General features: G+C 33.9%; 1 protein-coding gene across 1 annotated transcript in view; it reads left to right on the top strand.

The window, feature by feature from the left end:
- LOC130815674 (K(+) efflux antiporter 4-like) overlaps positions 1–21,222 on the top strand; it is a 39,918-nt gene extending 18,696 nt beyond the window's left edge. The window contains exon 15 of the mRNA XM_057682161.1: positions 20,849–21,222. Within this exon, the coding sequence (XP_057538144.1) occupies positions 20,849–20,952 (104 nt within the window). The 3' untranslated portion in view covers positions 20,953–21,222. The remainder of the gene's footprint in view (positions 1–20,848) is intronic.
- Positions 21,223–23,168: the final 1,946 nt, after the last annotated feature.

The following is a 23,168-nucleotide window of genomic DNA, read 5'->3' as shown; positions in this document are numbered from 1 at the left end:
CATAAAGAGGGGGAGTGCGATAAGAACACTAAAAGATAAAACCAACCTCTTTGCAAATTCCTCAACAGTGGCACTATCATCAAAACTCCCAACCATATGATAATGTGATAAAGAACTAGCAGGGCAGTTCTCCGAAGGATCTAAAATAGCAACTTTAATTGCCATTTCTGATGCAGCTTGACATAACATACGGCCAAGCTGCCCACCACCCAAAACACCAACAATCTTTTCAGATACACCATGAACATGAACAGGTAATTTCTCTTCCTCATTCCTGGAGAAACAAAACAAAGATACAAGAAACCCTACTCTTTGGTGAGAAACTATTGAGATAATTAACCTAACCAAACAAAATAAATTCAAGAATCCCCCCTAAAAATCATAAGAACGATTTTAACCAGGTGAATGATGCATGATAAAAAAAATAGTAAGGCAACAATAAAAATTAATTGAAAAACCAATAGGGATTTGTCCCAAATGAAAAGTTAAATAGAAAACGGAAGAAAAAAAAAAGAAAAAACCATAAAATCAATTAAAATAAGGATCAATAATTAAAAAAAAATGAAAAAAAAATACTTGGATGAATTAGGAAGTTGAGTCGAAGCTTTACAAGAGTAATAATGGCTTCTTTTACTGTTCTGAAACTTGAAAGCAAGAGAAGACGAATAAGAAAAATTGTTGGACTCCATGGAAAGCCCTAAAAAAGAAAAGAAGGTTCCAGAGGAGAATAAAAGAACATTCTTGTTGATGGTTGAAGGTAGTGAGCAGAGAGTAACGAATTGCAGCTGAAGCATTGAAGAAGACAATACACTGAAATCAAAAATTGAATAAATTTTGCGCCTCACTTTATAATTGGGTGGCCACTATAAGGATGAATTTTCCTCTAAAAAATGTCACAAATTTTCATTTAGGGTTTGTTTGGATTGGGCCATTTCATTTGAATTGATGGAATTGGCTCAATTCCATGGTTTGGGTAAGCTAAAAAATTGAAATTGAAATTGGTCCAATTCCAACACAATTCCAACCCAATTAAAAAATAGCAGATAAGAAGGCAGCAATAAAAATTAACGAAAAACCAATAGGAATTTGTCCCAAATGAAAAGTTAAATAGAAAACGGAAGAAAAAAAAGAAAAAACCATAAAATCAATAAGAATAAGGTTCATTAATTAAAAAAAAGAATGAAAAAAAATTTACTTGGTGGATGAATTAGGAAGTTGAGTTGAATCTTTACAAGAGTAATAATGGCGTCTTTTACTGTTCTGAAACTTGAAAGCAAGAGAAGACGAATAAGAAAAATTGTTGGACTCCATGGAAAGCCTTAAAGAAGAAAAGAAGGTTCCAGAGGAGAATAAAGGAACATTCTTGTTGATGGTTGAAGGTAGTGAGCAGAAAGATCGAATTGTTGCTGAAGCATTAAAGAAAACAATACACTTAAATCAGAAATCGAAAAAATTTTGCGCCTCACTTTATAATTGGGTGGCCACTATAAGAATGAATTTTCATTTAGGGTTTGTTTGGATTGGGTCATTTCATTTGAATTGATGGAATTGGCCCAATTCCATTGTTTAGGTAAGCTAAAAAATTGAAATTGAAATTGGCCCAATTCCAACACAATTCCAACCCAATTAAAAAATAGCAGGCAACAATAAAAATTAACGAAAAACCAATAGGAATTTGTCCCAAATGAAAAGTTAAATAGAAAACGGAAGAAAAAAAAGAAAAAACCATAAAATCAATAAGAATAAGGATCAATAATTAAAAAAAAAGAATGAAAAAAAAATTACTTGGTGGATAAATTAGGAAGTTGAGTCGAAGCTTTACAAGAGTAATAATGGAGTCTTTTACTGTTCTGAAACTTGAAAACAAGAGAAGACGAATAAGAAAAATTGTTGGACTCCAAGGAAAGCCCTAAAGAAGAAAATAAGGTTCCAGAGAAAAAATAAAGGAACATTCTTGTTGATGGTTGAAGGTAGTGAGCAGAAAGATCGGATTGTTGCTGAAGCATTAAAGAAGACAATACACTGAAATCAGAAATCGAATAAATTTTGCGCCTCACTTTATAATTGGGTGGCCACTATAAGGATGAATTTTCCTCTAAAAAATGACACAAATTTTCATTTACGGTTTTTTTGGATTGGGCCATTTCATTTGAATTGATGGAATTGGCCCAATTCCATTGTTTGGGTAAGCTAAAAAATTGAAATTGAAATTGGCCCAATTCCAACACAATTCCAACCCACTTAAAAAATAGCTGATGAGAAGGCAGCAATAAAAATTAACGAAAAACCAATATGAATTTGTCCCAAATGAAAAGTTAAATAGAAAACGGAAGAAAAAAAAAAGAAAAAACCATAAAATCAATAAGAATAAGGATCATTAATTAAAAAAAAGAATGAAAAAAAAATTACTTGGCGGATGAATTAGGAAGTTGAGTCGAACCTTTACAAGAGTAACAATGGCGTCTTTTACTATTCTGAAATTTGAAACCAAGAGAAGACGAATAAGAAAAATTGTTGGACTCCATGGAAAGCCCTAAAGAAGAAAAGAAAGTTCCAAAGGAGGATGAAGGAACATTTTTGTTGATGGTTGAAGGTAGTGAGCAGAGAGTAACGGATTGCTGCTGAAGCATTGAATAAGACAATACACTGAAATCAAAAATTGAATAAATTTTGCACCTCACTTTATAATTGGGTGACACTATAAAGATGAATTTTCATTTAGGGTTTGTTTGGATTGGGCCATTTCATTTGAATTGATGGAATTGGCCCAATTCCATTGTTTGGGTAAGCTAAAAAATTGAAATTGGATTTGGCCCAATTCCAACACTATTCCAACACAATTAAAAAATAGCATATAAGAAGGCAACAATAAAAATTAACGAAAAACCAATAGAATTTGTCCCAAATGAAAAGTTAAATAGAAAACAGAAGAAAAAAAAAAGAAAAAACCATAAAATCAATAAGAATAAGGATCAATATTTTAAAAAAGAATGAAAAAAAAAATTACTTGGTGGATGAATTAGGAAATTGAGTCGAAGCTTTACAAGAGTAATAATGGCGTCTTTTACTGTTCTGAAATTTGAAAGCAAGAGAAGACGAATAAGAAAAATTGTTGGACTCCATGGAAAGCCATAAAGAAGAAAAGAAGGTTCAAGAGGAGAATGAAGGAACATTCTTGTTGATGGTTGAAAGTAGTGAGCAGAGAGTAACGGATTGCTGCTGAAACATTGAAGAAGATAATACACTGAAATCAGAAATCGAATAAATTTTGCGCCTCACTTTATAATTAGGTGGCCACTATAAGCATGAATTTTTATTTAGGGTTTGTTTGGATTAGGCCATTTCATTTGAATTGATGGAATTGGCCCAATTCCATTGTTTGGGTAAGCTAAAAAATTGAAATTGAAATTGGCCCAATGCCAACACAATTCCAACCTAATTAAAAAATAGCAGATAAGAAGGCAGCAATAAAAATTAACGAAAAACAATTTGACACAAATGAAAAGTTAAATAGAAAACGGAAGAAAAAAAAAACCATAAAATCAATAAGAATAAGGATCAATATTTAAAAAAAAAATGAAAAAAAAATTACTTGGTGGATGAATTAGGAAGTTGAGTCGAAGCTTTACAAGAGTAATAATGGCGTCTTTTACTGTTCTGAAACTTGAAAGCAAGAGAAGACGAATAAGAAAAATTGTTGAACTCCATGGTAAGCCCTAATGAAGAAAAGAAGGTTCTAGAGGAGAATGAAGGTACATTCTTGTTGATGGTTGAAAGTAGTGAGCAGAGAGTAACGGATTGCTGCTGAAGCATTAAAGAAGACAATACACTGAAATCAGAAATCGAATAAATTTTGTGCCTCACTTTATAATTGGGTGGCTACTATAAGGATGAATTTTCATTTAGGGTTTATTTGGATTGAGCCATTTCATTTGAATTGATGGAATTAGCCCAATTCCATTGTTTGGGTAAGCTAAAAAATTGAAATTAAAATTGGCCCAATTCCAACACAATTCCAACCCAATTAAAAAATAGCAGATAAGAAGGCAGCAATAAAAATTAACGAAAAACCAATAGGAATTTGTCCCAAATGAAAATTTAAATAGAAAACGGAAGAAAAAAAAAAAGAAAAACCATAAAATCAATAAGAATAAGGATCAATAATTAAAAAAAAGAATGAAAAAAAAAATTACTTGGTGGATGAATTAGGAAGTTGAGTCGAAGCTTTACAAGAGTAATAGTGGCGTCTTTTACTGTTCTAAAACTTGAAAGCAAGAGAAGACGAATAAGAAAAATTGTTGGACTCCATGGAAAGCCCTAAAGAAGAAAAGAAGGTTCCAGAGGAGAATGAAGAAACATTCTTGTTGATGGTTGAAGGTAGTGAGCAGAGAGTAATGGATTGCTGCTGAAGCATTGAAGAAGACAATACACTGAAATCAAAAATCAAATAAATTTTGCGCCTCACTTTATAATTGGGTGGCCACGGATGAATTTTCCTCTAAAAAATGTCACAAATTTTCATTTAAGACATTTCATTATAACATAATACTATTTGACCTAAACAACTCAATTATATTAATGGATATATTTAGTTCAATATTTATTTGAATTGTTACTAACAACATACAAAGGTTCAACCTTATTTAACCAGGTGTCCTTTGTTCGTTGTTAACTACAAAGACTTGGTTAAAAAAATCAAAGTCTTTGTTTGCTGTTACTAACAGCAAACAATCCAAACCTCAACTCTAGGCAAAAAGTGCTTACTTTGGAAAATAAGTTCAAACATTGTTTATTTTATGATTTTTTTATAATTTTTTTTGCTTAATTCATTCAAATTTTCTTATTTAATGTTTAACATAAATTTTCATATGAAGCGGTTTTACGATAAGCCAATTGCATTTGTGCTGGTTCAATGTGCACTTACAGTCTTAAAATGGTCACTTATAACTTTGGAGAAATCTTAAAACGACAAATTATAACCTTTAATTGGTCATTTACTGTATTATATTGATCACGTCTTATATAATATTATAAAGTGATAACTTCTAATCTTAAAGTGACTAGTTATAATATTAAATGATTACTTTTACAGTATGAACATTATCACTTATAACTTTAAAATAATCACTTAAATTTTAATATGATTTTTTTAAGACAATAAACTAATTACATGAGTTGACGAAATTTTACAGAATTTTCTAAATGTTTAATACGTCATTTTGGAGGTTATAATTAGCATTTGAATATTAAATTAGCTACAATTTTGGTTACCCTTATGTATGATTAATTTTATTCAAAGCATCACTTTACTTGTTTTAAAAGTTACACTTTTAAAGTAAATCAATTTGAACACAAAATCTGATTTACGAAACATCTAATCATCTGAATGAGCACCTCAATAATTGCGCTAAAGGCATGCTTTCAGCTGAATGAAAACTTTTCTACAATTGCAAATTTGAAGGCAATCACAAAGTAAATTACTTCGTTAGACAAAACAAATAACACCCACAAAATTGGAACACCATTGGAAATTTGGAATTGGAGATTACCAAGTACAAAAATCACAGAATTTTAAGCTGATTTCTGGAAATCATTCTTCAGATTATGTTTTGTGGATCACTCAAAGACAATACGTACTCAGATTATACAATTAATATTCATTCCTATAGTTGCATCAGAGATTCCACTAAACTGAAGATTCCAATTGGGAGTGAAATTTAGAAACAACAAAAATAAAATGAATTACATCACCTTTGAATCCAATCTGGGAGGATAAGCCATACACAAGTAACCTCAAATACTTGATTTAAAAGAAAAGCAATAACATCTGAAACAAATAGCTGGCTCGATGCACACAGCATACTGAATAATAAGGTATTGCATAGGAAGATTATTTACCTCACGAGAGCTGTCTGGAGTAAACCATCGTAACAACACTCCAAGATGAACACGAAAACCAGAAGTCGTGAAGGAAGGAAGGAAATTCGGGTGTTACATAAAAAGAAAAGAGAACATAATTAAAATAAACGCTAAAGATTAATTTAAAAGGGTGAGTAAGTTGAAATTTCGGTAGCATCTCTGCTGAAAACTGAGGATGTGATGAGAATATATATATATTTATTATTAATTAACATGATTAAACTAATCTAAGGCCTATAACGCCTTTCAAAAGAATACGTCACGACGGAATGAATCATCGTTGGCTTCACAAATCATCAACTCTAACGAGAATCGTGGTTCCAGTGTCAACGCATCGATCTGACGGATACTAAAGGAGTATTCTCCCTGCTGTACATCCAAAACTATGCAGTGGATCTATGGATCATACAAGGAGTCACATGGCTCCATACAAAAGAAATTTTACAACCCCAAAAGAAAACTTTACAAGTTTATAGAAGCTAAAAGCATTTAGAAAATTTGTACACATCAGTAGCCAGGTGAAAAGATGTGCTCCTAAGAAGTTCTGTACCCAAAGCTTTCTGAAATGATTCCCAAAATTCCGACACGTATCTAGTATCACGATTAGACACTATAGATCTAGGGACACCATGGTATCGTACAACATTCTTAAGGTAAGCTCGAGCCAACTGATCCATGTCCCACTGATTATTCATCGGAATGAACTTAGCACTCTTGGTGAGTCTATCCACGATCACCCATAACGTATCATTTCCTGACCTAGTTCTTGGTAAACCCAAAATAAAATCCATGGATATGTCATCCCACTTCCATACAGGAATATCCAAAGGTTGGAGTAAACCTGCGGGCCTCTTATGCTCGCTCTTTACTTTCTGGCAAGTCAAACACTTGGAAACAAACTCATTAATATCTCTTTTCATTCCAGACCACCAAAATGTTTGTTTCAAGTCTTGATACATTTTATCTCCTCCCGGATGAATAGAGTACTTTGTGTTATGTGCCTATGTCAAGATCTTATCCTTGAGCTCTATGCAAGTAGAAGGTACGCACCATCGACCCTTGTATTGAATGCTACCATCCTCGAATATAGTGAATCCTTCAGCTTTCCCTTCTTTAACCTGCTCTCTCGTTTTCTCCAATAAGGAGTCACTCACTTGATTTGTTAAAATTTCCTCAAAAATCAAAGGTCGTATGGATAAGGCTGCTAATCGGGACTCTAACTCCCCATGCTGTACAATCTCGAGATTCAATCCTTCCATGTCTCTCTGCAACTCTCTAGGAACGGTCAAGGAAGCTAAGGAATGACTAGTCTTTCTACTCAAAGCATCGGCTACCAAATTGGCCTTACCCTCATGGTAATTAAACTCCACGTCATAGTCGTTAATCAACTCTAGCCACCTTCGTTGTCTCATGTTCAAATTTTGTAGTGTATACAAGTATCGCAAGCTTTGATGGTCAGTATAAATTTTGCACTTCACTCCATCTAAGTAATGTCTCCAAATCTTTAGAGCAAAGACAATGGCTGCTAGTTCTAGGTCATGAGTTGGATAATTGACTTCATGCGGTTTAAGTTGTCTTGATGCATAAGCAATAACTTTTTGATCTTGCATCAACACACACCCTAACCCTTTTTTCGAGGCATCGCTATACACAAGATATTCAGACGTGCTGTCTGGAAGGGTTAAAACCGGTGCAGTAGTCATTCTTTCCTTTAATGCTTGGAAGGCTCCCTCACAATCCTTAGTCCACTCAAATTTCTTGTCTTTCTTCATCAAATTGGTCATCGGTCGGGCAATCTTTGAGAAATCCTTCACAAATCTTCTATAGTAACCAACCAAACCCAGAAAACTTCGAATCTCGGTCATATTTTTCGGTGTAGGCCAATCCCTCACCGCCTCAATCTTAGCTGGATCCACGGTAACTCCCTCCTTGGATACAAAATGCCCCAGAAAAGATACTTTTTCAAGCCAAAACTCACACTTAGAAAATTTTGCATACAGTTGATTCTCCCGAAGTATCTGCAATAAAGACCACGACGAACTTATCGAGGCATGCACTAAATACCCGATTCATCAGACACATGAATGCTGCTGGTGCATTTGTCAGCCCAAATGGCATCACTGTAAACTCAAAATGCCCATAGCAAGTCCTAAAGGCCTTCTTGGGTATATCTCTCTTTGCTATTCTCAATTGATGATAGCCAGACCTCAAGTCAATCTTCGAAAACATCCCGGCTCCCTTAAGCTGGTCAAATAGGTCATCAATTCTCGGTAGAGGGTATTTGTTCTTCACAGTAACCTTGTTCAACTCACGGTAATCTATGCATAGTCTCATACTCCCATCCTTCTTGCGAACAAACAACACAGGTGCCCCCCAGGGCGAAACACTTTGTCGTATGTACCCTTTCTCCAACAACTCTTCTAATTGCTTTCTCAATTCTTCCATCTCTGCTGGTGTCATCCTATAAGGCGCTTTGGATATGGGTCCCGCCCCCGGCACTAAGTCTATGGTAAATTCAAAGTCCCGAATAGGTGGCATTCCCGGTATTTCGTCTGGAAAGACGTCCATAAACTCGTTTACGACGGGAACGGTCTCAAGAGCCACAACCTCATCCTCTATTCTTCGAACGTGACACAAGTAACAAGGTAATCCTTGCCTCAACAATCTCTTCATTCTCAAGGAAGATACTATTTTAGCCCGTAACCCCGAAGTGCCCTTCTTATACTTTACCCTTTTTCCCTTAGGTCCCACAAGCCTCACTTCTTGTTTGTCGCACTCAATTTCCGCCTTGAAATGACCTAACCAATCCATCTCAAGAATGATGTCTAAGTCATCCATGTCGAGGTCATAAAGGTTACTAGGGAAAACAACTTCTCCTATGGTTAAAGGAACTCCTCTATATAACCTAGTACACTGAAATAACTCCCCCGATGGAATCGCTACGACATTAGAGGTGGATTCAGGGTTCTTTAATCCTAACTTCTCGATCTTTGATGTGCACACAAAAGAATCAGATGCCCCAGTATCAAACAATACTTTAACAGGTACAGAATTCACGAGGAACGTACCTATCACCACATCTCTCGCCGACTCTGCCTCCTTACTGTTGATAGTTGTCAACCTCCCCGTAGTTGGATGAGTTACCGCCGTACTGGCTCCTCCATTGCCATTCCGGGTGTTGTTCCCATTAAGCCCTCCAGGCTTGAAGCTACTTTGAGATGTGCGGTTTCCATTCCAATCCCTCTGGTGGTTCAGCTTCCTACCACTGTGGTCGTTCCCATCCTTGTTATTTCTGAAATTACCCGATCTGAAGCTTTGTTGCCCATTATGTTGTCGAACTGGTTGTCCATGCTTTGCGAAACACTCATACTCCCGATGTCCCAGTTTGCCACAATATTTGCACTCCACCAAGTTTCCACTGCAGTCTTTCCCCGGGTGATTGTTGGGACACTTAGATCAAAAGAAGACTCTCTCCTTGCCATGACGATCCTTGATCACCTTCCGATCACTGGCACCTCCCAGCTGAGGCTTGCCATTTCTCCCGTGACCGAGGTGTTGGTCATTGAAGCTTTTATGTCTCTTGCTGTGGTGGAAACTGTGTTGTTGATGAAAAATCTCCTTCCTCTTTTCCCCACTAGGGGCTGCCCCACTACTAATCTCGGGCGCCTTTCCGTTGTCCAACTTTAGCAAGCTTCCGACTTGAGCAGCTCTCTGATACATTGCATCCAATGTGGTGTATCTGTCGCTATCAATGTGGACTTGCACCTGATTAACTAATCCCAATTCAAATCGTTGCATCTTCTTTTCTTCGGTAGGGACGTCATCAGGGCAGTATTTGACATATTCCATGAATTTCTTATAGTATTCATCCACGGACATCTCCCCCATCTCAAGCCTAGCAAATTCATTAGACTTCTGCTTCCTGATATGTGGTGGGTAAAACTTTTCTCGGATCATTGTCTTGAAATCCTTCCAACTTAGCGGATTATCAGGATCACTCATCATACTATCTCTTGCATTCGACCACCAATAATCTGCCTCTTCTTGGAGGTAGAATGCAGCCTGGTCTACCTTCAAGTGTTCCGGGCATTGAACTACGTTGAACAGTTTATCAAATTCTCGCAACCAACTTTCCAAAGCTGCAGGTTCTCCAGTCCCTGAGTACGTAGGAGATTTATTCTGAGAGATTCTCTTGCTCATAGAGGAAGCTGTCTCTATAGCCGACTTGGCTTGGACCTCCTTTCCTCAGCCAGTTCCATAACCAGCTCGCGTAGTGCCTTGTTAGAGGAGCATTGTCTCAAACGTTTTCTAGATAGTGGAGGCATTTCCTGTTAGCATCATCCAACACGATTATCAGTTTATTTCTCCTTCTATGCCAAAAGACGAGAAAGTGTGGGGTCGGAGATTTAACTCATGATGTAACTTATCTACATGTGTACTTCTACCTCTATGATAATCAACTTTAAACAGTACTATGCTTATCTTAAGGAATTTCGTAAATGAACAGTTAAAGGACGGAATTCGCATATAAGAAATGAATATTGTCATATATAGATTCTCAAGCATCCAATCACGTAACACATTAACCTTTTCATACAAACAAGGTTCAAATTAACATAAAATTTGAGCATTATTATACAAATTTAGTAGATTGTACCAAAAGCTTCATTAACACTAAGTAACACTCAATATTGCAGAGAACGTAATTAGCATCTGTTAAACAAACCCATGTTCATAAGGGAGTCATAAGTATGAGCAACTTACACTTATGAATCTAATATCAAATTACTTAACTTATTCTACTTATGTACATGCAATAATCACCACAACGCAAAACATAAGTCGTATATCAATCCTAAATCTACCCCAGCTCTCACGCGTGACGTTAACTTCAAACAATTCCTTAAAGACTTTAGAATACGAGCGTCAAAGTAGGAACCACTGGCTCTGATACCACCTGTAACACCCCTGAATTTCCAACCCCTTACACGAAAACCAGAAGTCGTGAAGGAAGGGAGGAAATTCGGGTGTTACATAAAAAGAAAAGGGAACATAATTAAAATAAACGCTAAAGATAAATTTAAAAGGGTGAGTAAGTGGAAATTTTGTTAGCATCTCTGCTGAAAACTGAGGATGTGACGAGAATATATATATATATATATATATATATATATATATATATATATATATATATATATATATATATATATATATATATATATATATATATATATATTTATAATTGATTTACATGATTAAACTAATCTAAGGCCTATAACGCCTTTCAAAAGAATACGTCACGACGGAATGAATCATCGTCGGCTTCACAAATCATCAACTCTAACGAGAATCGTGGTTCCAGTGTCAACGCATCGATCTGACGGATACTAAAGGATTATTCTCCCTGCTGTACATCCAAAACTACATAGCGGATCTATGGATCATACAAGGAGTCACATGGCTCCATACAAAAGAAATTTTACAACCCCAAAAGAAAACTTTACAAGTTTATAGAAGCTAAAAGCATTTAGAAAATTTATACACAACTGTTACGATTGTACTCTGCTCTTTAACCCAATGTAAAGCAAAAGTAGCTCTTATACCTGTCATGCCAAGTTATGATCCTCCTGCTGCTCAACATAATGACCATAGTCAAATGTGTCATAGCAGGAACATCATAAAGAGTCATGAGCAACAACAACAAACACGTACACGTCAGTAATTAATGAACTTATAACAATTAGAGTCATTGAACAAAACTATAGACAACGATATAGTATGACAATAGCGAGTCTACTCATTTGTCTAAACACCTCTATTTCCTCATAATTTTCTCTTTCAAACTACTAATCTCTCGAAGTATATTCAAGGGTAGTGGATCTTTTCTCTATTCATGGCATAGTGACACGGCCAAGGGCGTTATCGGCCTCCCGGCGCCCATTGGCAAAGTATGAGCTCATGCCCCCTCCAGCTGACCCTCTCGGATCCTACCTTCGGGAAAACTAACACACTGGGTTACTAAACCAGTGAATAGGCCACCATATTGGGGTTTGCAAGGCCCGCATGATAACACCTCAGTCAAGGGGTACGGTGGTCCCGTCGAACCTCACCTAGGGGACTATTAAATCAACCGGACATAATCCAGTTAAGTCACGCCAACTAATCATACATCAAGGCTCAATAAGTAGGAAATCACTTCGATACCACACACAACCATGATGTGTTCTCTACTATTTAGAAATCTGTTCTCATAGTCTTCTAATGTTTTCGTTCTACTTGCCTATATCACTATTATGACTATACACTATCATAGTTCACTTTCTGGTGTTCTTTAATTCTAATGCAATGCATATAATCATGAAATATGGATAATACTTGAAACAACGAGTATGATAATTAATTACTGCATGTACGTACCTGTGAGCGTCACTGCACAACCAAGAGTTACAAAAATCACCCAATTAAGTTCTACTTTCCTCTTATGAACTAGGAACCTATACAAGTTATGAGTAGAACTAATAAGTTCCCTTAACTACTTTGCCATACCAAACTAAATACCAAAGTAATCGCTATCACCCATTCAACGTGAGTTTTCGATTACTCTAACACGCACACAACTCATTCAATACAAGTCAAAATCATTGACTCAACACAGCATAAGTCTTTCCATCAATTTAAAGTAGAAGTATGTGTGAATCGTTTCTTTGCATTAACTAATTTTGAGCATATCGGCTTGTGTTACCCAAAAATAACTAATCACAACTAAATCTTACGATTTTAATATAATATTAATATAACGATAAAGCAAATCTTAGAGTTATTATATCGGGATATCATTTGTTGCATTCTCCAAGGCTATTAAGAACTATAATCAAAACAACACGACAAATAACTTTAGCAACCATCTACGATAAGTTGACATTATGCTTTTGGCTCACCAATATCATGTATCTATAATTTCAATAACAACCTAATAAGGGTATTTGTAATTTACAACAATCAAACCACAACAATTAGTAACTAGTATTCCCAATATAATCAATCGAAATCACTTTTGTAGTCACTAATATCATCACCATTACTAATTATTCACAATAATAACCAATCGACCAAATCTTAAAACAACTTTTAAAGTTATTTAATCAATCATCACCAAAATATAGTATAAAACACACATTATTAGTAATTTCATTTCTAAATCCAAGCCCTAATCGTTTCGTGTTCAAAGATAACATATTTAATCACTACACATACTAAGATTCGAAGAAACTAAAACAAAAACCAACACACAACCCATAATTTCAATCACACTTCAAACCCTAAGTCATAAACATGTTTAATTCATCAATCAAATTCTTACCCACAAAAAGATTCAATGAAAATAACACAAAAATCAACACCTCACTCATAAACTTCATAAAACTTCAATAAAACTTCAAATAAAACTAGAAATTAATTGGAGAAAAGAGAAGAGATGGCTCACAAAGATGGGACTAGCAAAAGGGATGAAGACTAGATGGTTGTGAAGGACCCACGCGGCTGGGCCATGACTGTTGGTGGCGGCAGCCTTCACGGCAGAAGGGGGAGGAGCAGATGGCAGTCGCGGCTGCAGCAGCTGCACAGAGGGTGGTGGCCTAGCTGTTGGCCGCTGCTGTTTGGAAGGGAAAACGCAGCCCTTGCTGCTGCTTGCAAGGAGAGGCGAGGGCGGCTGCTTGCTGGTGGTCACGTAGGCGGCAGCTGCTTACTGGTGGGGAAGGAGAAGGCGGCAGCTGCTTGGGGAACGAGAGAGGCGCAGAGGAGAAGGGAGAAAGAAGGAGAGTGACGGCTCTTGCTTGAGCATTTAGGGTTTTCCCGGGTTTTATACTCGTTATTGCTATTATTATTATTATTATTATTATTATTATTATTATTATTATTATTATTATTATTATGTTTATTTATTTATTTATTTTTTATCTCGATTTATTTTCTTGCGAGACTCAACTAAGAGACTCATTTTCGTGGGCTCAGACATTTTAATAAAATAGTCATTTTGATTCGGACCTCTTTATTTGAGAAGTCGTAACTATATTTTTAATATATATATACATATATACATATATATACATATATACATATATATACATATATATACATATATATATATATATACATATATATATATATATACATATATATATATATATACATATATATATATATATACATATATATATATATATATATACATATATATATATATATATATATATATATATATATATATATATATATATATATATATATATATAGTCAAGTTCTAGTGAAACCCAAGCTTATATAAGAACCGTAAGAATTAAAAAATGTATTACCTTTTTACAGAAATGTGTTACTTTTGCACAAAAAATGCATTACTTTTGTTTTTAAAAATATATGGTATTTTTTACCAAAAAAGTATAACTTTCAGAAAAAAATATAAATGCAAAGTAAAGCGTTTTTCCTGAAAAATAACACTTTTTTATATAAAAAGTAACACCTTTTTATAATTCTCACGGTTCTCATATAAAGATGGTATATATATATATATATATATATATATATTTGGACCTCTTTATTTGTTGGGCGGTAGGCAATGGCACTCCTTGCCTACTCCTAGGGCTGGACCTGACTATATAATAATCTTTATATATTCAAGTATAAATAAAAAACAAGAAATGTATGTTAAATTGACAATTTTTTCATTTGAATTTTCATAAAATTTCGTATTTTTAGAGTAATATTCCAAGTACACGCGTCTTATAACTTTTTCATTGTAAATTATACTTAGTCAATTATAATACGAATAGATACCCAGATACATTAGAACACAAAGATTTATGTATCAAAACTTTAATTCAACAAAATTATCATTACGAAACAGAGGCGTCGCTCCTTGAGACGCTTAGTCACGCCACACGAAGCAGCTACTACCTCTTGAAGCGTCGCATTGCACAGCATTTGGTCGGTATTGTTTTTTTGAGTTTATAGTTGTGTTGGTTCATTGGTTGTTGTGAATTGAATTGTTATGCACAAGTGGTCGCTCTTGCGCCCCTAAACACGCCTAACCTAATACAATTCATAGTAAGCTTTGTTCTTCACTATTGTATGTAATCATTACTCCATTAATTAAGCAACTTCCATGTCCCTTCTTCAATGCTGTAATCAAAGGCCTTTCCTTTCATAAAGTGAACAAAGCTTAATTATGGTTTTAATTAATTTATCCATACTTTTAAAGGACGGTTGTGTTGATCACACCCATTCTTGTCTTCTAATTTTCCATTTATCCTAACGCATGCATGATTGAAGGTTATCATTCTTAATTCTTAATTAATTTCCTGTTTAATTAGCAACAAGTACTTCTTCTATCCCAATGAGATTCAATTAAAGAGAAAAATTGTGAAAATGTGATAGAAGTATTATATTTGAAAGAAGAGATCAGAAAATGAATAATTGTGTGGATAATACTAAAAAAATATTTAAATGTGTAGATTTAAATAAAATCGGTTAGTTGAATTCGTTCTCAAATAAAAAGACGATACAAAATGAGTGACATAACCAAAAATATAATTTGAGTAGAAGGGAGGGAACAATTGGTATAAATTAACTATTCAAGCTCTAAAAGTTCTATTAGAAAGGGTAGATCTCACGTATTTTTTTTCCGTCAACACTATAATTTAAACTAATAGTACTATTTATAAGAGAATAAGAGAATGAATTGAAAGCTCGAGTATTACAAAAGGGAAGCAGCTATATATATACAAATATAAGAGGAAGGAAAACAGATTCTAAAACAACACCACAACTGAAATAACAGAATTCGGTTATAATGTTTTAACACCCCCTCAAAATAGGCTTGTGGCTTGCAAGACCAATTTTGCTTATCAATTTCTAAAAAGAGTGATGTGGTAGCGGTTTTGTAAGAACATCAGCAACCTGGTCATGTGTGGATATATAGGAAACAAGAATATTACCACATTAAACATTCTCACGGACAAAGTGATAATCCAAGGCCAAATGTTTCATTTTGGAGTAGAAAACCGAATTAGCACATACATGTGTGGTGCCTAAGTTATCATAGTATACCACAAGCTTTGTTAGAGGCTGTAAATGTAACTTAGAGAATAGATTTTGGAGCCATAATAGTTCAGCAGTAGTAGAGGCAACAGCTCAATATTCTACTTCTGTAGCGGGTTCGGTACTTACAAGAGGACCATGAGATAGGATTTGAGCCAAGGTACACAATGCACGGAAGTGGAGATTTAATCATCTTTATCATGTGCGCAATTTGCATCGGAAAAGGCATGTAGAGACAAAGGTTAATTGTGCCAAAGAACCAAGCCGTAGTTTATGGTGCCAACAAGATACCGCAGTAAGCATTTTAAGGCACTCTAGTGATCATCTGTAGGGGACTGCATATATTGAGCTAATTTATTGACAGCAAATGCTATATCCGGACGTGTTAGACCAAGATATTGAAGGCTCCCAATTAAGCCTCGATACTCCGTAGGATTAGAATAAGGTATGGCCTCCTTTGTGATTGGTGGATCAACTGTTAAAGGAGTAGGAACTGACTTTGCTTCATGCATATTTGCTTTGGTCGAAATATCCAGAATGTACTGTCGTTGATTGAGAACCAAGCCTTGATGATTACGAAGAACTTTCACGCCCAAAAAACAAGAAAGATCACCTAAATCCTTTAAAGAAAACTGAGCAGCAAGAGCTGTGATGAATTTTTCAAGAGCATTGTCATCACTTGCAGTTATAATTAAGACATATAGACGAATATTATGCAACAAATAGACAAACAATGAAGAGTCAGATTTGGAATTTTTGAAACCTAAGGTTAACAAAAAAGAACATAGTTGCTTAAACTAAGCACAAGGTGCCTGTTTGAGCCCATAAAGGGCTTTGTTTAACTTACAGACATAGTGAGGATTAGTAGCATCGGAGTAACGTGGAGGTTGTTGCACAAAAACATCATCATGGATTTGACCTTGCAGAAAGGCATTGTTAATATCTAACTGTCATAATTTCCAACCACTAGTAATAGCAAGAGTGATATAACAGGACCATAGGTTTCAGTGTAGTCAATACCCTCAAGTTGATGAAAACCTTTGGCCACAAGCCTTGCTTTATACTGAGTGATGACACCAGTGGAATCACGTTTGATTCTATAAATCCACTTGGTTCCAACAACATTTTGAGCAGAATCAGGAGGAGCCAACTCCCATGTATTGTTTTTTAATAATGCTTTGAACAAACAATCCATGGCATGTCTCCATCGTGGATCTTTAAGAGTCTGAGTTATAGTTCTTGGTTCAGTTTCTTGAGACGTTAATTGAGCCATTAGGTACAGTTTCTTGATAGGTTTCCCGATATTGTTTTGAAGACGAGTGGTCATCCGGGTGGAAACTTGTTGTGTAGTGGAAGGAGGATTGCTAGTCATTGTAACAGACTCAAAATTCTTAATCATAATCTTCCGATTAATTATTCCGAATTTTCAATTCAAATCTTTAATCCTTTGGTTATCCACTTCAAACCATCTTTAATTTCTAAACCTTTTCCGATTATGTAATTTCTTTCAAATATTAAACTTAAAAAAAAATATTATTTTGTTTAAAATCTTTTTATAAGCACTAAAATATTATTTTATTATTTTATAGTATGAAAAGTAAAATTTTATTATTATATCCACGGTTTTGTAAAACGTTATGTTTTAACTTTCTTCCTTAAACTAACATTACTACTTATTATTTTAACCTTATAAATTTGATTTTTAATTATTTTATATATAAAAATGAGTCGTTTTTTTATTATTAACTTTAAGCAAAATTTTCTAAGTAAACTACATATTTTCATTATCAATTTACCCATTATTTTAAAGTATATTTACTTGTACATACTAGAAAAAATAATTTGATGAACCAAAATCCTTTCTATAGTAACCCATGATGTTCATCACTTACACAAGTTATCACAATGTCCTTACACAAGCTAACCTTCCTCTACACTCCAAACTCATACATATTCACTTACACACTCTAACTCTTGCATATTTACTTACACACTCTAAATCACTTACACAAGTTAACCTTCTTATACACTCCTAAAATACTTTTTCATACAATTTAATGAACTACAAAGTTTCCCAAACCCATTATAAATACCCCTTTAGCCATGGGGTCACTTACACCGCCATCATCAAATCTTTCTAACATTCTTTCTTATATTTTCACTTCATTTAAATCTTGAAGAAATTCAAGAAGATGAAGCTTAGAACACTCTTTATTTAGCTAAATCATCATCATTATGGCACATTATTGGGTTATTACTTTCGGCACTTAATGTATTATTATTTTTGGAGTTTGAATTTAATTATTTTTTGGGAGCTTAAAAGATCGTCATTAATTTGGGAGTTTTGATTAATTATCTTTGAAGCATTATTATCTATCTTGAAGGGTCTTATTTCTTATTATTTTCCTAATTAGTACTTAGTACTAATCCTTGGTGTTAGTATGGTATAACTTCTTACCCTACCCTTTTTGTTGAATTTTACATTATATTTACTTTATAATATGCTACGTATGAAATATGTTAGATATGTTTTAGTAGGAAGTTAGTTTAATGAAATTATGATCAAGATTATATTAAGTATGTGTATGCTAAAAGTATTTTTAGTATGTTAATTTAATAATCTTTGAACAAGTTTAGGAAGTTGGGTGCAAAATTATATTCTATTGATATTAAATATGATTTATGTTATAAACTAGTGCTAGTATGTTTATGAGTTAAGTGTTACATTAGGAATGTTATATTTTTTTTATGTTAGAATTTTTATTAATATGTTTATGTTAGCCTTCAAACTAGTTTATAAGGTAGTAAGTTATTTTATGAACGTATTTTACTAAGTATGATTATATTAAGAATATTGTTATTATACTTTATTTTGAGATTTAAGTTTATCCTTAAAGTTATAGTAAATTTCTATGTTATTGCGTGAAATTTTTACTTTTGTAAGTGGTTATGTTAATTATTTAAATCTAGGATTTAGTATGATAAATTAAATTAAGTCGTTCTTTTTATGTGAAAAGGGCCCAAAACACTCATAGGTCATTCGACCACTATCATATAACAAAAAAAAAAGAGTTTGATTTACTATTTTAAATTATTACAACTATTATTGTGATAATAATAAGATAATAATTTAAAAAGATATTTTTGAGAAATTTTTATAAGTAATTAAATATTGAAGTAGTTTTCTTGAATACATGAGATTTCATAATAAAAGTAACTTTTAATCACTATTTAGTACAAAATATTTGTATTTGCTAACTATTTGACCAAAATTTATGTAAAATAATGTCAAAGTATTTTTAGTAAACTTGCGGCTCAAACTATGTGTGATATATTGATTTTGTGAAATTACAAGTTTTACTTATTTTATAATTAGAGATATTGACTTTTGTGAAAATTATAAGTTTGACTTGTTTTTTAAACTAGAATATTGATTTTTGTGAAATTATAAGTTTTATTTGTTTTACAACTAGAATGTTGATTTTCGCAAACCTAATAAGTTTACTTATTTTTCTAATCTTAAAATATTGATTTTTGGTGAACTTGTAGAATTTTGGAAACTTATCCAAATGATGCAATTTTAACTTGAATTTTAATTAGAATATTTGATGTTTTTTGAAGAGAATAAAGTTTTAATTGTAAGTTGAAAATGTTGATTTTGGAAACTTATTTAAAGAGAGATAGATTTAGTAGCTACTTGTTGAAAATACTAATTTGGAGACTATTGATAGAATATTAAGTTATTAGTGTGAATTTAGCGAGCTATTAAAAATAAAGTTATAAATAAAATTTAATGTGAAAAAATTTAATAATGAATGTGTAAAGGCATAAAGGTTAATTTTACGTTATGATTTAGAATTTTATTAAATAAAAGAGGTTATCACCTAAGTTGATCAAAGTCAAAGTCAATGTCAAATTGTAGTAATAAAAATGTGATGTACTTGTGTGAATGAATATTGATTGAATGACCCTGATAGTAAGGTAATGTCGAACCGTGGACCAACATGTAAAATTCCGGCGTTCGTGTTGGCCGGCACGTAAAATGCGGTGTAAGACAGGGGGTTATCTACCTATCCTGTAGAGCTCGAGCATAAATTGTATTGGAGGGGTGACGACTCCCACCACGGTTAGGGTTTAGGACTACGGTCCTCACCTAACCAGACCCTTACATATATCAGGTGTTATATTGATGTGCTCGTTGATCAGTGATAAACTTGATTAGTGTTGATGCTATGATGCATGGTACGGTTATGAGTATTAACCAAACGAACTTACTTAAGTGTTAAGATTATCGAATTGTATAAGTGGCAGTAACGTACTTCTGTCAGGATTGAGAATAGTATCTTAATGACTTAAAAGTATGGAACAGAAAAAGAATATGGTAAAAGTATACGGTGATATTAATTAATTATAAGTTCGTACTTAAATTATTATTTTGTAAATGTAGCGTATAATTTTCGTATTTTGAGCTGGATAGGAAGTTATGCTCGGCGTTAAGCGCTGACCGATTCAATCGGCTGTTATCTGTATCATGGATGACAACACTTTGCAGGATTTAGTTCAGGTTCCGATCCAGGCTGCAATAATTACTATTTATCGAGAACTTAGCTGCTTTTCGTATCTTTATTGATGACTTGATGATGATGTATTTTTTTTCATTTTTAGCAAAAAATATTTCTTATCAGATGTAATATTTACTTTTGTTTTAAACAGTTTTAGTTTTTATGATTTAAAGTTTTTAAAAGTTCGGCATTTTGAGACTTTCGCAATATTCTTGTATTAAATATTATTATTATTAAATGTTACTTATATATCGAGATTGCCGCTCCTGTTACAGTTATATTCGAAGATGGGACCAAGGGCAAGTCAGCGGTGGAGGTATACCCGGAACTGTCTTGCAAGGATAGAGGTGGAGAAGCAGAGGTGTTGGATAGCACATGAGTCTCATGACCAAGGGATTGTTGTGAAAGTATAACAAGATCAAGAGGACACCAATCATGAACAGACGGTAGTGCAGATGACGGAGCACTATGAGAAAAAGAATATTTATTTTCAACAAATTTAACATGTCTAGAAACATATATTTTTGAGATGCAATATCTAAGCTGTAGTAAGCACTTTGAGACGAGGAATAACCCACAAAAGCACACGCAATGGATTTAGGATCCAACTTATGTTTAACATACAGTTTCAACCAAGGATAACATAAACACCCAATTTTAGTTTAGAGTAATTTGAGTCTTTGCCAAATAGTTTGGAGTAAGGGGGGGTTGGAGGTATTATTTTGGATGATAGGAGTGGGCATGCGATTAATTAAGTAAACGGTTGTGGAAAACAAAAGAGTCCAATAAGTGATAGGCAGAAGAATGAGTGAGTAAAGATAGTCTAGTTTCCACAATATGTCTATGACGTCTCTCTGAGCAACCATTATGCTGTAGTGTGTGAGGGGGAGTGGTAAGCCAAGAAATTCCTGCATTGTGAGAAATATGTGAAGAATAGGAAAGTTAAAATGCTTTTTCACTAGAGCCTTAAAACGAATAAAACATTCCTTAGTATCAGATTTGCATTTGAGAGGATAAAACCAAATATATTTCGTAAAATGATCTACAAAAATTATATAGTATTTACATCCATCAAACGAGGGAATAAGTGAAGTCCACAAGTCAGTGTAAATATATTGTAGAGGAGCAGTGAAATTAATAGTTGATTTAGCAAATGGCGAACGATTCATTTTATTGATATTGCATGAATGGCAATTACAAACTGAGTTTTTTGAAATAGAAATGGGAATACGAGAACAAATTTGTTTAAGAACTGGCAATGATGGATGGCCTAGTTTATGATGCAAAGTAAGTAAACTAGGTGTAGCTTGAGATGTGTAGGCGAGAGGAGTGGTTGAAAGAACTTCATAGACACCTTGCTTATGAGGACCTTAGACTAAAACCCTCCCAGTGGATATATCCTTCACAGAAAAACAAGAAGATAAGAATTCAACACTAGCATTATTATCATTACAAAATTCAGATATAGAAATAATGTTACGAGATATTGAAGGAGCATGCAAAACATTATTTAAAACTAAAGACTGAGAAGAAATATTTAAATTTGTGGAACCAATATTTTCAAGTGCGATACCCTTACCATCACCAATTAGTAACTCCTCAGTGCCGTCATACGGATTATGAAGAGAAAATTGGCCAAGATCATTGGTTACATGGTGGGAAGCACCATTTTCAAGTAACCAAGCATTGTCGTTATTCTCAGTGAAGTTGGCACTATGAGCCTGTGGTTTGATGCCAAAACTTTTGTCGGCAGGTGGTACAATTGTCAGAGGTTGCACAGTGGGAAAACATTGTTTGAAGACACTGCATTGAGAGAGAACATGACTCCTTTCACCTCATCACTGACATTTTTCAAGAAACGGCTTTGGGGTGAAGGTCTCAGCCAAAATATCCCACAATAATTCTTTGGAAGTCTTGGTTTGGGAGACTAATGAGATAAGATTGGTAGACAAAGAACCAAGAAAGGCTCCGAAAAGTAACTGATCTTGGAGAAACCAAGAAAGATGAGCAGGATTTGATGTGGGTACATTGTCCACTGTGATTGTGGCAGGAGTGGGGATAAAGTACCATTAATATACCCCATTAAATCATATCAATTAAGGATGACAATGATTTGAAGCTTCTAATACAAATAGTTCTTGGAATGAAGTTTGAGAACCTTGGTGACAGAGATGACAGTAAAAGGAGATGTGGAATCATTTGGGTTGGGAATGGTGGTGGAGGAAGAGTTGGCCATGAGAAGCGGAAGGAAAGGAACGAGATACTGATACATATAAGAGAATAAGAGAATGAATTGAAACCTTGAGTTTTACAAAAAAAAAAAAAAAAAAAAAAAACAACTATGTATATACAAATATAAGAGGAAGGAAAATAGAAATTAAAATAACACCATAACTGAAATAACAGAATTCAGTTATAATGTTTTAACACTAGTAGTAAATACTAAGCAAGCTAAGTGGCGGTAAATTCTTCCAAGTGCTGGCAACTATTTCCATTCTCTAGGCTACCAACCAAGCCTCCATGTACGTGTACAAAGTTGACAAATATTCTTTCGAAAAAATATTTTGTTGCGTTTTCATACATAATAATAATAAT

Source organism: Amaranthus tricolor, chromosome 6 (assembly GCF_026212465.1).
Source record: "Amaranthus tricolor cultivar Red isolate AtriRed21 chromosome 6, ASM2621246v1, whole genome shotgun sequence".
Lineage (NCBI taxonomy): Eukaryota > Viridiplantae > Streptophyta > Magnoliopsida > Caryophyllales > Amaranthaceae > Amaranthus > Amaranthus tricolor.
The sequence above is the reverse complement of the archived record's forward strand: the minus strand, read 5'-3'. Positions and strand labels throughout refer to the sequence as shown.